This window comes from Cajanus cajan, chromosome 2 (genome assembly GCF_000230855.2).
Source record: "Cajanus cajan strain Asha chromosome 2, NIPB_CcT2T_4, whole genome shotgun sequence".
Lineage (NCBI taxonomy): Eukaryota > Viridiplantae > Streptophyta > Magnoliopsida > Fabales > Fabaceae > Cajanus > Cajanus cajan.
Genome location: NC_138518.1, coordinates 45,281,858 through 45,297,709, shown reverse-complemented (window position 1 = coordinate 45,297,709; position 15,852 = coordinate 45,281,858). Strand labels below are relative to the sequence as shown.

The window sequence follows — 15,852 nt, the reverse complement described above, 5'->3', positions numbered from 1 at the left end:
ACAATTTACTATATGATCTTTGATATTTTTGTATAACTAATATCTGATTTTAAATTTGATATGAAAATATTATGATATAATTAGATAAGATTTTAAATTAGTATTTTATCAATGGTTGATAATTAAAAAATAAAATAAGAATAAATACATTTTTTGAATTTTATATCTTAGATTTAAGATAAATAAATATATTAAGTTAATTAATAATTTATTTAAAAATATTAAAATTTAATTTATAAGTGTGTAATAAATAATATTTATAATTTTATAAATTATATTATCATTATAAATTATAAAAATATTTTAAAATATATAAATTATTATTTAAAATTTAAAATTTATAATAAATAATTTAAACTGTATCATAATATTAATTTTAAATAGAAATAAGTAGATTGTTAATTATAAAAGTAAGTATATATATAAATAAATATTAATTAAATATAATATATTTATTATTGGTAATATAATTATTATATTTTTATAACAGTCCAGATATACCGGAATGAGAAGGATCTAGAAATAGTACAAGTATGAGATTGTATAGTTGAGGATGACTTAAATGAATTAATTTGTACTACTAACAACATGCATATACTTTTCGGTAGCTTATCTTAAGGTAATATAGAAATGAATGATCTCGTAGGAAGTTTTCCAAAAATTGTGCGAGTAAGAACAAAGCACGCTGTAAAGTGAAGTGTCGTGAAATGGAACTCTTGACAAAATATGAGGGGTGTTACATTAATAAATTTATTAAAATTAAATAGAAATTTTTTGACAGATTTTTTTTTTACGCCTCTTTTTCTGATGGATTTACATCTGTCATAAATCTGTCGAAAATTCTCTTTTTCCGATGAATATTCCTTTTTATCAATGGATTATGCCCGTCAGAAATTTGCGTTTTTCTTTTAGTGGCGATGCTTTAATAGAAAGGAGTATTGCCAAAAAATGTTTGGAAGATGACTAAAAACAAAACTACAAGGATTTAAATCTAAAGTGACAATATTTTATCAATTTAGAGACATGTGTATGTAATAAACCTTCAATGCACAATAAGTAGTATCAGAGTCACTAGTTTAAATCAGGAAATCAGCAATGAAAATACACATGACAAATGAAAAGTTTTTTTTTTGTCTCAATTTTTTTTAAATTCACTTTTGGTCATCCAATGTTTTTTTTTGTCACGTGTATTTTCATTTGCCAGGTAAAACACCATCATTGATGGAATTACAAAAAGGATCAGCCAATTAGCATATTATAATTTTAGAGAGACTAATTTATTACATAAGAATTTTAGAAGATCCAAAGCAAATTTGAAGAAGATCGAAAGGGAATTTGAAAAATTTTAAAGGGATGAAAAGTAACTTTTACCCTATATTTATATAGAAGGCAGTGTTTACATTGTTACGACACCAGTGCAGTGGAATTTGGAACTTGTGTATTGCAGAACTCTTGACTTACAACTATATATCTCCTTTGGATTGATAACTAACAAGTTGTCTTACTTCTGCATCTTCTTGACACCGGCTTCACCCCGTAATGAATGTGGTAATTCTTTCAACTATTCATTTTCTATCCCACAGTATGGACAGAAAAAATTAATAGAACTATGTATTATATATGTAAATATACTGCCTCATAAAGGTAGAAACTCAAATTAATGGCTTAAATCTCTTAAATCTTTAACTTAATCCTCTAACCACAATTATTATTCAATAACCACAATAATAAAAATAAAATGCAAGAGTTTACAAATTATTTTCAAAAATAACATTTACATTTCCAAATCGATATAAAACCTATGTTTTAAAAATCCTCTGCCCCGACGTCACAATATCAAAGCATCCCCACAATTCAACCGTTGGCATTCTAGATGCCACTCGTAGCTAGATCTTCCTCACCTAAAACATCCACAATTTGTACGGTAAGAAAATAAAACATCCATATGTAAAGCACATACAAACACATAACAATGTAATCTCATTACATAATGAAATATTTACAAGCATTTCTATATATCATAACTCTATCAATCATGTATCATTTTCACTTCATAATTCGCAATCACACCCATTTATCTCAAATCTTGCAATTAACATTATCATTTTCACATTCATAATTCACACAATCTTACAATTAACACTATGCCAAGGCCACACCACAACTGACATAAGTGATACGGGTTAATTGCCTCACTCATCCCACACCATGTCAGGGTCACGCCCTCCCTGTAGCATCACTTAACCAGGGGTCGTGCCATCCCTGGTCATTGATGTGAGGAACCATAATCACATCACAATCCACACAATCTATTACAATTAACCCTATGCCAGGACTGCCATATTTGACATAAGTAATACGTGTTAACTGTCTTACTCATCCCACTCCATGCCAGGGTCACACCCTCCTTGTAGCATCACTTACCCAGGGGCCGTGTCATCCCTAGTCATTAGTGTGAGGAACCACAATCATAATCACATCCATACAACATCTCATCTCATAGCTCAATACCATACACACATCAAATAAGTCCAAAATAATGGGTTTCATACACATCCATCAATTCACATTTAAATCATCAATTTTTATCAAGTAATATAATAACATTCATAAATTAATATAATACTTAACGGAGTTACCAATTTTATATAATTTCAACGTAACGGTAAAACCCCCAATTGTCCCAAAACCTAGCTCACAAGAACTTTTCTACAGTTTCGTTCTCCCTCTCAGATTATCATTCTTACAAATTAAATATATATTCTTAATCCTCAACACATACAGAATCTAATGGGATCATCAATTTCTCAAACAGAAATAATCCAATTTTTCCAAAACCTAGCCTACAGGCAATTTTCTATAATTTCGTTCTCTCTCCCAAATCATCATTCTAAACATATATTCATAATCCTCAATACATACAGAATCTAGTGGTATCATTAATTCCTCAAATAGAAATAATTATAAAATTACTCATAATCCTACGAGCTTCCTCTTCTACCCAATTCCCTCATGTAACTTTGCATACAAATAATCCCTTTTTCCCCCGTACCTGGATATGTAGAAGCTGAACAGGATCTGGTTGGTCTCCCTCGTTGGGTTCCCCACGGTCTAAAGCAGAAAGGAGAGAGAAAAGAAGAGAGAGCAGAAGAAAAGAAATCAGAAAAATGAGAGGTGTGCTTTTTGGGAGTGGCAGAGAGCTCAATTTATAGGCCTCAGACTTCGCCAGAACGGCCCGTTCCAAATTTAGAATGGCCCGTTCTGGAACCTAAAATCATGGGTAAAAATCACACCCAGAATGGCCCGTTCCCAAACCAGAACGGCCCGTTTTGGTGTGCATTTATTTCTCACAACTGCCATAGCCCGTTTTAAGCCCGTTCCCACTTCGAGTTTAATGCAATTTTTAATAGTCTGGAACGATCCGTTCCAACTTGAGAACGGCCCATTCTGGGCTATTAACTCACATACAATTTGGTAATTTGGAACGACCCGTTCCAATTCCGGAACAGCCTGTTCTGAACTACTAAATCATCCTTATACTTTTATGAAATTACAAAAACCCTCAATTAAAATAAATAAAAAATGAAATAAAAACTGGGGTGTTACAAAATCTATAAAAAAAAATTGTATTTTCAACAAAAAAAAATTCGTAGGAAAAATTATATTACCGATGGATACAAATCTGTTGAAAAATTTATATTTCCAATAGATAATTTTTGACGAATACAAATCTAGCGAAAAATTTATATTTCTAACGGATATATCCGTCGGTAATTTCTAAGAGATACAAATCTGTCGGAAATTTATGTTTCCAATGAAAAAGAATTCGTAGAAAAAGTTATATTATCGATGAAATATTTTTGATGAATTTATATTTGTCAAAAATGTAAGAATTTTTGACGAAAAAGTTTTGACAGATGCTTAAGTCAAAATTTTTCGATAGAATGTTTTTAACAAATAATGGTTTGTCAAAAATTTGATCTGTCAAAAATATTTAATAATCTATCAAAAATTGCATTCATTAGAAATGTTTAATATTTTGTTCGATAACAATAAAGATGATTAAAATTGACAATCATATATTAAAAGAATCAATAAAATTTTAAATATCTATATATATATATATATATATATATAGAGAGAGAGAGAGAGAGAGAGAGAGAGAGAGAGAGGAGGAGGAGGAGGAATCAAATAACTCACAAAGTAACTCTTGAAAAAATTACTCTGTTTAATAACTCATGGTATATGTTAAATTTCATTGTTCTAATTGTTAAATTAAAAGTTATTAAATTTTACCAATAACTAATATAGAAAAAATTGATTAGTTTTGGAATAAATTATTTACAAACAATATAGTTGAAAAATTAATTATTTTAAATTATTTAACTAGAATCTTATTGACAATTTACTATATGATCTTTGATATTTTTGTATAACTAATATCTAATTTTAAATTTGATATGAAAATATTATGATATAATTAGATAAGATTTTAAATTAGTATTTTTATTAATGGTTGATAATGAAAAAAAAATAAGAATAAATACATTTTTTTAATTTTATATCTTAGATTTAAGATAAATAAATATATTAAGTTAATTGATAATTTATTTAAAATTGTTAAAATTTAATTTATAAGTATGTAATAAATAATATTTATAATTTTATAAATTATATTATCATTATAAATTATAAAAATAATATTTTAAAACATATAAATTATTATTTAAACTTTTAAATTTATAATAAATAATTTAAATTGTATCATAATATTAATTTTAAATAGAAATAAGAAGATTGTTAATTATAAAAGTAAGTATATATATAAATAAAGATTAATTAAATATAATATAATTATTATTGGTAATATACTTATTATATTTTTATAACAGTCAAGATACACCGGAATGAGAGGGATCTAGAGATAGTACAAGTATGAGATTGTATAGTTGAGGATCACTTAAATGAATTAATTTGTACTTCTTATACTAACAACATGCATATACTTTTCCGTAACTTATCTTATCAAAACTCCACAATTAAACGTGCTTAACTTAGAGTAATATAGGCATGAATGATCTTCTGAGAAGTTTTCCAAAAATTGTGCGAGTAAGAACAAAGCACGCTGTAAAGTGAGGTGTCGTGAAATGGAACTCTTGAGAGACCAAATATGAGGGTCTTATATTTATTTAGAAGGCAGTGTTTACATTGTTACGACACCAGTGCAGTGGAATTTGGAACTTGTGTATTGCAGAACTCTTGACTTACAACTATATATCTCCTTTGGATTGATAACTAACAAGTTGTCTTACTTCTGCATCTTCTTGACATCAGCTTCACCCCGGAATGAATGTGGTAATTCTTTCAACTATTCATTTTCTATCCCACAGTATGGACAGAAAAAATTAATAGAACTATGTATTATGTAAATATACTGCCTCATAAAGGTAGAAACTCAAATTAATTAATAGGGTTTAGGGTTTATTTCATTTGTCAGATATTTTTGTTCCTACTTTTAATTGAATAAATGTTACTTTATTTTCTATTTTAAAAAATTGTGTAAAAATAATTGAAATTTATTTTCAAAAGACAACATTTCCTCGAACCACCCCATTAAGATTTTTTTACTAATTTAATTTGTTTAAAATGACAAAGTCAAACTACCATCATTTTAGTTTTAGTTTTTAAATTTAACGATAGCTGCACAATAACTAATTAAACGGCACTTGACAGACGAGTTTCTAACAATTCCAATCTCTTGTATTTAATTATTTACTTTTCAGCCATTTCTTAAGGAAAGGACTATAAATTAAGATCAGACAGCACCAAAAATGCTATATCTCATTCTTCTTCTTTTCTTTCCTTCTTATTAAACTATATTTACAAGCATGGTGACACCACAAAAGAGCCTATCAGCAGCTTTAAATGCTAGAATCATAGGCTCAGGCAATGAAACCATAGTTTTGTGTCATGGTTTTGGAGCAGACCAATCCATATGGGACAAAATCATTCCTCTTTTAGCTGAAAATTACAGTTTAGTTCTCTTTGATTGGCCCTTTTCTGGGACTGTGACAGATAAGAACCTCTATGACCATGCCAAGTACACATCCTTTCAACCTTATGCTGATGACTTAATCACCATCATAGGTGAGATGGACCTCAAATGTGTCACTTTTGTAGGACATTCCATGTCTGCTATGATCGGTTGCATTGCCTCCACCAAAAAACCTGAGCTTTTTAAGAGGCTCATTCTTGTTACTGCTTCCCCAAGGTGAGTTCTATACTTCTATGCTCCTATTATTTGTTTCTCAAAAATGATATTATTAATAATGAAGACCGAACCCAAGTGTTCACATAGTATTTGATATATGATGTATATTAATTGCAGAATGCCACTCAAGCACAATAAGCATAATTATTAAAAAAAAATTGCTTTCCCATATGTTAACTTGAAATTTTTGGAACAATACTTTTGAAAATGTACTTTTTAATTTGGAAGTTAATTTGCTACATATATTCATTTTAAAAACCAAGCTGCCGGCCTAGCCTGCCAACTCCTTTAAAAGGACACAAGTTTTATGTTATCCTTTAATTATGTGATTAATTATATTTTTAATTAGTCTCAATCACTACAATTAAAAGATATACAACGCCTTCTCTAGGTCAATGACAGTATAAAAATTAAATTTAGAAAAAAAATAATTATTGAGGTTTGAACCATCTGTTTTAGAAGGTGTATCTTGATTCTTAAAGTGTGCTAAATACCCCTCTACTAACTTTTCTATTAAATATTGATCTGACGCATATATATATATAGCACGTGATTATAATTGTTTTTCAAATTTCTCTCTATTAATAGGTCGTGTGTCTTAGTTCTTCACCTTCTAAATGGAGTACTTCTATCTTTAATATTTTTAAAGTGTGATCTCTGTTCTTTACTAGATTTCCAATCAAATTTTCATCAGCAGGAAAATTCCACCATCTCTACTTATCCATTTTTGCATAATATGCATGCCTCCATAAATTTGGACCACATTCATACCTAGTAAATCAAATCCCTGAACCATGCTTGAATGAGATCATGCAACCCACATAAAACTTATACCAGAAAATTAAACCAAATTACACACCCTGTCTCCCATTTGTACTTGCACGTCAACAATCTCCCCTTCAAGAATGCACCGGAAAGAACTCTATTAATAAGCCATGAACAAACTATACAAGTGAACTTCATACTACATCTTAATCCAAAATTTTAAGACATTATATATTTATGTATCTTTATCATTTATATGCTATTTAAGATACCTAATTCTATCCAATACGAGACTGTTGTTCATATTCAGTAAATAAATCTACATCACTACTATCATTGAAAAAGAAAATTACAGTTGCCTAAGTAATTATATATCGCAGTAACAGAAAACTATATCAAATACTAAGAAATCTTATATAATCATAATTTTAATTATAGGGATAATAACATACTACTCCTCTGTATTATCTGCAGTATTCAACAACTACAATGCCAATTTGAATCTTTGCTCAACATTTATTAGCCAACTCCAAACAACTTAAAATGAGTTGACTTTATCAACTTAACTCCTTTTCCACTGCTACCATATTACATCCTCCCTCTTTACTATAGCCAACCCGCACATATGAAACGTCGAAGCATGTCTTTTCAATGAACGAAATCCTTTTGTTTCAAGCATCTGACCTAGACCAATATCACAAGCCTTCACAAACTCACCTTGATCCTCGTGAACCTTCATCCTTAGTTTCATGCAAAAATGAAATAAAGATCATGGAATCCCCTATTTTATGCAAACATAAATGAGAATGGGGTGAATGATAGAGAAAGAGGTCATTTTTGGTATACTTCAAAAATCTTTACTATTGAAATACACCCCTTTTGAAGTGAAGGACTAAGTCACACATTATCCAAAAATTAGTCATAGGGGCAATTTTGATGAAAACAAAAATAACATCCTAGCAAGTGATTTGTTTCATTAGTAGTTAAAATTTTCAAAAGAACTAGATACTCTAGAAGTTAAGGACAGAAACTTTTAGAGTATCCAGTTCTTTTACATTTTCCCCTTAAATTTAATATCAAACAACTAAAGCTTATAACATGTCTGAATTTTCATTTTTACTTGGGGCAATTATTTTCCAAATAACATCATGTCATTACTCGTATAGGTATATAAATACAGATGAGTACAAAGGTGGCTTTGAGAGGTCAAATGTTGAGGAATTAGTCTCAAACATAGAGTTTCAATACGAAAATTGGGTTTCATACTATGCTCCTATTGCAGTGGGTCCAAATGATGCTATCTCTGTTGACAAATTCCAAAACTGCTTGAAAAGAATGGGAGCTGAAGTTGCAGCGTCCTTACCCAAAACAGTGTTTTTTAGTGACTACAGAGACATGGTTGAAAAGGTTGAGATACCATGCACTATCATCCAGTCAAGTAATGATGCGGCAGTTCCACTAAGCGTAGGGAATTATTTGGAGGAGAAAATGAAAGGGATGTCCACTTTGGAGATCATAGACATGACTGGCCATTTCCCTCAGCTAACTGCACACCTGAAGCTAGTTGAGGTGCTGAAGAGTATCATGGGCTTTGGCTCTGCACAAATTTAAGTGAGTTAATTTGGTATACAATTCATCTTTATCAATTTCTATCCCTTTTGTATTGTCAAGAGGTTCACATATTAGTAGAATAACAAGTTTAATTGAGGCATATTTAAATATGAGATTTTTCTACCGAATAAACTAGTTTTTTGAGTTTTGCTTCTTTTTATCCCTAAGTCATACCATGTGGCAATTGTTCTAATGTGAAAATTGTGTAATAGTAAAAAGAAGAGATCTATGCTCAAGAAATACAATGTGGAAGTGTGTATGATATGGAAAGTTCTGTTGGGAGTAAATATGTATTCTTAAGATCCAATTCACAATAGTGAAAAATTAGGATACTACGTTACCCATTTTACGTCGGACATACAAACACCCAACGTAATAAAAACGCGGTGGCATGTTTCGTAATTTTAGTTAAATTATTTATGTCGGACATCCTAGGGTCCGACGTAAATTTTAACATCTACGTCGGCTATGCATTGTGTCCGACGTAGATGTTAAATTTTACGTCAGACCCTACTAGAGCCGACGTAAATAATCCACACCCATTAAAAGAAGGTTTACACGCAATGGAGATTTCAAAAACTACCTTCTCCCGCGCGTTGTGCAATGGAGGCCACACGCGAGAAATCCCTCCGCCTCCTCCTCCTCGCGTGATGATGTTCTTCTTCTTTGGACGGTTGCGTTGGTCATGGTTTTTCTGGGAGGTTCTATGAGGTGGCGTCTTCTGCTGAGTGTGTTCACAGGAATAAGAAGGTAATGTTTGCGTTGCATTCTGAGTTTTTGAAGCTGGAGAAGGAAGTGGCCAAGTCCGAATTGCAGAACGGGCCGTTCTCTATACAAAACGGGTCGTTCTACTTGGACAACGGGTCGTTCTCGAACTAGAATGGCCCGTTCTGCTTGCAGTCATTTTTTTAAAAAATTTTTTTACAACTTTTTACGTTGGACGGTTTTCGCACCCAACATAAATTTACGTCTCCCGCTTCGACGTCGGAAGTTTTTCCGACGTAAAACCCCTAAAATAACCGATGTAGAATGTATATTATGTACTAGTGTCATCTTGTAATAAATTTTAGTTTTAATGATAAAGTATTCATTAAATTAAATAATTAGTTTGATAAGGTATTTGGTTAAAATTAAAGATTTATTATCATAATAGAAATTATAATAATCAAGTCTTTTATAATTTTAATTTAAATTAATTTTCATCATTGTGGATAATTTATTAATTTACATGTATAGATGATGCACATATAGATGTAATCATTAAACTAACTTAATAGAGAACTTCTAATGACTAACATTTGGAGTTAAATTTTTTTTTTAATCTTAATCTGTCAATAAGAAATTCTCATGAAGAAATAAAATATTATAAGTCCTTTGACATGAAATTATCACAATAATTAACAAAATATTTATTATATTTTAATTTTGAAAACTTATAATGTTGTAGGACACTAGTTGAATTAATGGGTGAAATATAATTAAAAATATTTATAAAATATATTTATGGTATAATAGTCAAGTTACTCAATGTTACTTGCCACATTATTGTATTATCCTATGTCACGTTAGTAAATCTGTTTGTGTCAATTTTTAAGCAATTAATCTTCTAGTACACCTCTCTTTTATAAATTGTTCTACTCAACCCACCTTTTATTATCAATTTTAGCCTAAGTTAACTAATTCAATCATTCACTCTTATGTTATCCAATTCTCATTTCACAATCATTTAATCTTATATTATCCAATTCTTATTTCACATAGTAATCTAAAGTGATATTTTTTCTTCCTCTTTTTTCACTCTTAATTTTTTTTTCTCAAATAGGATTTGAGATTTGATAATTTATTTTGAAGAGAATGAGAATCTTATGAGAACTGTCAATGTCATCGAATTTTGAGACACATAGGAAATTAACCTTTCATTATCAATTTTCACCTAAATTAACCTATTTAATCTTTCATTCTTAAGTTGTTCAATTCTTATTTCACATTGCAATTCTCATAGGAAATCTAAATTGATATTCTTTCTTCCTCATTTTTAACTCTTAATTTTTTTTCTCAAACATAATTTGCAAAATAAGGAGAATCTTATGTGAGAGGCCATCAAATTTTGGGATACATAGAAAATCTAAAGTGATATTCTTTCATATTCTTTTTTGCTTTTATTTTTTTTTCCTTATATATGATTTGATATTTGATAATTCATTTTGCAAGAGGAGAATCATATGAGAATGGTTAAGACCATTAAATTTTGGGATACATGAAGATGAATATGCTAAAGGACAACAAAATATTATTTATTTACCATGCAACAATCGAATAAGCTAGATTTGTAATCTTCATTTCCTTCTTAAATCAATTATACTTAAATGTAAAATAAAGATACTTACCTAAACTCTCTTTTATTGTGTCTTAACAAATTCGGAGAGGCAAATAAATTTCAATGTCTACATGATATATATGCCTATTTCCTTCAGGTTAAATTTCTAAATTAATTCTTATCTTAACACACTATGTGAAAAGAATGAATAAAATAGATATTTTTTTCAAATTAAATTATGTGTATTAATTTCTAATACGATAATAATATTTTTTTATAGAGGCTATTTATTCAATTCTTTTAATATTAGTATGTAACATCAAAGTTATATGTTGCATACGGTTTTTCAAGTTATATAATTTTCTTAAATTATAGTTAAATATATTCATTATGAGATTTCTTTCTTATTTTTATTGAGGATTTTTTATCCTATTTTAAATAATCAATTTTGTTTTATTTAGAAATGTTCATGTTTCAGGAATTATAATATAAAATAAATTTTATCACCAATGAATATACAACACTGGAGTAGTGAAGCAGGGGTGGATATTCGAAACATATAAATAAAAATAATTGTTTGAAGAAAATTATCATATTTTTTAATATCAATTAAAATAATTTTTTAATTACAAAATTAATTATTAATATTTAACTGTTAATTAAATATAATTTATAACCACATGTTACTGATAATCAATTATAAGAACTAAATGTATTTTATAACTATTAGTTACTAATTATCTATAGATTTCAAAATTTTATTTTGGAAATTGTCTAATTAAATAAAATTTTAATATACGCTTTATTTATTTAATCAAGTCAATGTGTATCTTTTTTTTTTTTTGTTTTTACCATATCATATTAAATTGATTATTCTATAAAATTTTACATATATATTAGAATGTATTCTACAATTATAAACTTAATCTACACTTTTTTTTACACGAAAGAATATAACAAATTAAAATGAAATATCAAAATTTTAAAAACATTATATCTATTGATTTATCAATCCGTGCATCACAGACTAATATCTAGCTAATAATTAATAAGAAGAAATTTATCAACTATTGATAATGATTCTGGGCTCTATAATAAAAATAAGACTTTAATTAGGGTAACTAAATGAAAAAAGAAATCACTCATTGATCACTTATATTAAATATAACTACTAGATCACAAACTCAAAATCAGAAATTAAAAGAGTCTCAATCTATCACTTGCAAGTTAGTGCTTTAATCAAAACAGGTTCTTTAGAATAATTAATCAATTTGGAGCAAACAAAGACAAAGAATATGGTTTACATAAATTTTATTACAGAAAAACACTGTTAATAAACCATATCAGCAAATGATCGAATACAAAATTTAGTTTCTAATTTGCATTAAATTGGATGATTCCACACCAACATCACAAATATAATCAAATACATTCTAATTTTACAAAGATAGTTCATTGAAAGAAAACTAACTAATTGGACATTAACATCAACAAACCACAAGTTTAGTTTGACCAATTACAAATGATAACGAGGAACTTTGTAGAGTTTGGTTAAGCTAATTCAATGCAACTAATAGAGCAATTTGGAATCTTCACAACCGACAAATATCATGTGCCCACCACCTCAGCTACCAACTGTTTTCAATAAGGAAAGGAAAAATATATTGTCATCTCTTGTAAAAATTTAAAGATCAAAATTATCAATAAATTAGCTCAAAACTGTTTTAATCTATGAGTTAATCACTCATGTCAGTGTAAAGTTTTTTTACATCAACAATTTATTTAAAAATATAATTGATTATCAATATAAATTTTTTTTATATAAATAATATATAGATGATTAACTCTTAATTTATATAAGTTTCAGATTTTAGAATTGATAACATAATGTCGTCAAATCAAGTTCCATTTGAGTTTGTAAACAGAGTATTATATGTAATTTCCATTTTTGTAAAAAGATAATAGATTAGAAAGGCGATTCCATTATTTTCCTTGGTTCACCTCAATAATCCATGACATCAAAATATGCCCTTTAGATAAACGCCTAAACATATACCAAGAAACCACCAAAGAATTGAACTAGTTTCATTTTTAAAGTAATATGTATACTTATGCTATAAACACTAATAAATTAGAAATAAAATCATGAGAAATCATGTAATTCCAGCCTTTAAAACATCTTATAATCATGTTACTTTGTTATCCTTTGGACAAGTAAATATAAATCAGTTTTTATACTCCACTTTACCAACAATCTAAATGAAGAACACATGATACTTAATTATACCGAGACATGGTAAAGTGTCAACCTTTACACGAATAGAAATTTTAACTAATTAAACATGGAATAATATAGATAAATAAATACCTGAAACTTTGAAAAATTATAAGAGAGTTAAATGTGTTTAGACCTTATATATATAGAAATATTCTTTTAGTTTCTTAAAAATAAATCATCTTCTTTTCATTTTTCATATTTTGAAATGTGAGTTGTAGTTTCTATTATTTACAAAAAAGGTCTTCATATTTCGCTTTCTCATTTAAAAGAAAAACATACTAAACACATTTTCATAAATATAAATTTATAAAAAAAGCTATTTAACCTATTATAAATAATGACTTTACATACAACTAGGACACAACTCTCAACAATTTACTAAATTTAATAAAAGGTTTCTCAATTAATATCATGGGATTACTATCCATTCCATTAAACCCATTTTAGTTTATCAAATTTTCAAATATGATTAAGTCGACAGTGCAAAGTACAATAGTGAGACATAGTTTATTGGTGAAAATGATTTATATAGTCAACTATAAGTGTTTGACCTAAATTGGAGCTTTAGATAGGATGATCACAAAATAAATATATACAAATAAAATGACTATATTAAACTCATGTTTCTATGTGTAGTGAGATATTGTAGCGTGATATTAATTAACATCGTAGTTTCTTGAAATAATTGAAGGCTTTACCTTTTCGGTGATTCCTAGTCATCCAACAACTCATATTATCACTTCATCATTTATCTCGATGGCAGGAATGTGAGCAATCTTAGACCAATATTTCCCTTTCTGATTTTGATACCTTGCTTCTAGTAAAGGACAGTGACTTATCCGTAGTAATTCAAGAGAGGATGGCAAGTGATCTTCTGGCAAGGACTCAAGGCTTCCACAACGACTGATCTCAAGGTATCGAAGAGAAGTGAGATGTTGAAGCCCATTCCCTTCCCACGACTTCAATTCATCTAAACCCCATAGGGTGAGAGACTGGAGAGATGTGAGATGTTGAAGCCCTTTTCCTTCCATTCCCAAACACTTCAAACCATAAAGATACTCAAGGGACAACTTTTGGAGAGAAGTGGGCAGTAATGGCTCCTTCAGCAGGATGTTAACAACATCTGCCTCCCCACCACCCTTAATACAAAGCTCAGACAGAGAAGTGGGGCGTTGGAATAGGAAACCTAGCTCATCTTTAGACATACATGATAACATTCCAACATTAACCTCCAGTGATTGTAAACTTGAAGGAAAACACCTTGCACCCAATGATGCTACCTCTGCAAGATTAGAGAGCCTTAAGTATTTAAGGGAAGGGAGATCGATTAGTTCTGGAAGTGACTTAAGTTTCTCACAATAATCGACCTCCAACTTTATTAATTTGGGAGCAGGCCCTCCACCTTGAGTAGTAATTGCTTCCAAGCTTGGACAACCAGATATTTGCATATTTTCAAGAGCAGGGAAACAATCTAATGTAATGAATGTAAGAGAATGACAACTTCCCCTAATTTCCAGAGATTCAATTGATCTGTATTTGTGCCACGTTTCATGAGATAAAAATTCTAAGTTCTCACAATCATTAATCTCAAGTGATTTCAATGACGTGGGCAAACCATCATTTGGGAAGGAAATCAAAGAGGGGATACTCTCAAGAGTCAACCTTTGAAGACAATTGGCACCTAGTATCATTCTTGGCAAACACGACAAGCTATCCCATTTGAAAAATATTTAGTTCGTGAAAAGAAAATTTGTCAAGAAGAGACAACAAGCCTTTCCCCCCTTCACGAATTGTTAAAGATTCAATTGATGTTTTCCAGTGTAGATCACATGATTTTGCCTCTAATAGGTTGCACTTTGAGATACTAACCTCTTTTAATGAAGGCAGATGGTTGGGCAAGTTTCCTCTCAACTTCGGACATTCGGATAAACTCAAATGCTTCAACAAAGGAAAACGAAATTTGCTACTTTCACCTTCAAATGGTAGCCACTCCTCCCATTCTAACATCTTTTTAAACACGAGAGTCTCCAACATTGGAAATGGTTGAAAGAAAGGGGACCTTTTGTTGTTGCAGTAGAATTCATCACCAACTATCTTCACCATTTCCATCCTTTCAATCACTTGTTGGAATATAAATTAATTTTGTATGTTGGGCTTAAAAGATAAAAGCCCAATATTAGCAAAGGCCCAAATAGAATTCTAGAAAATCCTATCTAAAAGATTCTAGAATGATGTACAAAATATCTATAGATGTTTATCCATAAGATGTTTCTAGATAAGTTTAGAAAAGTTTAGAATTGTAGGAATGTTTTAGAAAGTTCTAGAGAAAGAATTATAGCCCTTAGATGAATGTTGTGGTGGCAAGATCCTAGCCATTGGTTAAGGAGGTGCCACTAGTATAAATAGGGGATGGTTGTATCATTTGGATGTAAGCCAAAAAGTTTAGAAGCATTCAATACAACAAGCCTTTCTTTCTCTCAAAATCTTCCATCCTCTCCCAATCTTAAACACTTCCTTCTAGCCTTTAAAGTTTCTTCCCAACAAAGTGGTATCAAGAGCCATAAGATCTTCAGAGAAATGGCAAATACTGGAGTTCCTTTTCAAGTCCCG

At 29.5% G+C, this 15,852-nt stretch overlaps 2 protein-coding genes across 2 annotated transcripts; one reads left to right on the top strand and one right to left on the bottom strand.

The window, feature by feature from the left end:
• Positions 1-5,745: 5,745 nt before the first annotated feature.
• Positions 5,746-8,917, top strand: LOC145954290 (putative strigolactone esterase DAD2). The gene is made up of 2 exons (XM_083068278.1): positions 5,746-6,271; positions 8,203-8,917. Exons 1-2 carry the CDS (start codon positions 5,889-5,891, stop codon positions 8,645-8,647), a joined length of 828 nt encoding a protein of 275 aa, XP_082924404.1. The 5' UTR covers positions 5,746-5,888; the 3' UTR covers positions 8,648-8,917.
• A 2,469-nt stretch (positions 8,918-11,386) lies between these two features.
• On the bottom strand, positions 11,387-15,341 carry LOC145954289 (uncharacterized). Its single transcript, XM_083068277.1, has 2 exons — positions 13,941-15,341; positions 11,387-12,599 (listed from the first exon to the last, which is right to left on the bottom strand). Exon 1 carries the CDS (start codon positions 14,931-14,933, stop codon positions 13,971-13,973), a length of 963 nt encoding a protein of 320 aa, XP_082924403.1. The 5' UTR covers positions 14,934-15,341; the 3' UTR covers positions 11,387-12,599; positions 13,941-13,970.
• Positions 15,342-15,852: the final 511 nt, after the last annotated feature.

Excerpts from the sequence above, each read along its gene's own strand:
- LOC145954290 (XM_083068278.1), top strand. The coding sequence starts at position 5,889 with ATGGTGACACCACAAAAGAGCCTATCAGCAGCTTTAAATGCTAGAATC. Across the intron at positions 6,272-8,202 it reads CTTGTTACTGCTTCCCCAAG|GTATATAAATACAGATGAGT; the intron begins GTGAGTTCTATA and ends TTACTCGTATAG.
- LOC145954289 (XM_083068277.1), bottom strand. The coding sequence starts at position 14,933 with ATGATACTAGGTGCCAATTGTCTTCAAAGGTTGACTCTTGAGAGTATC.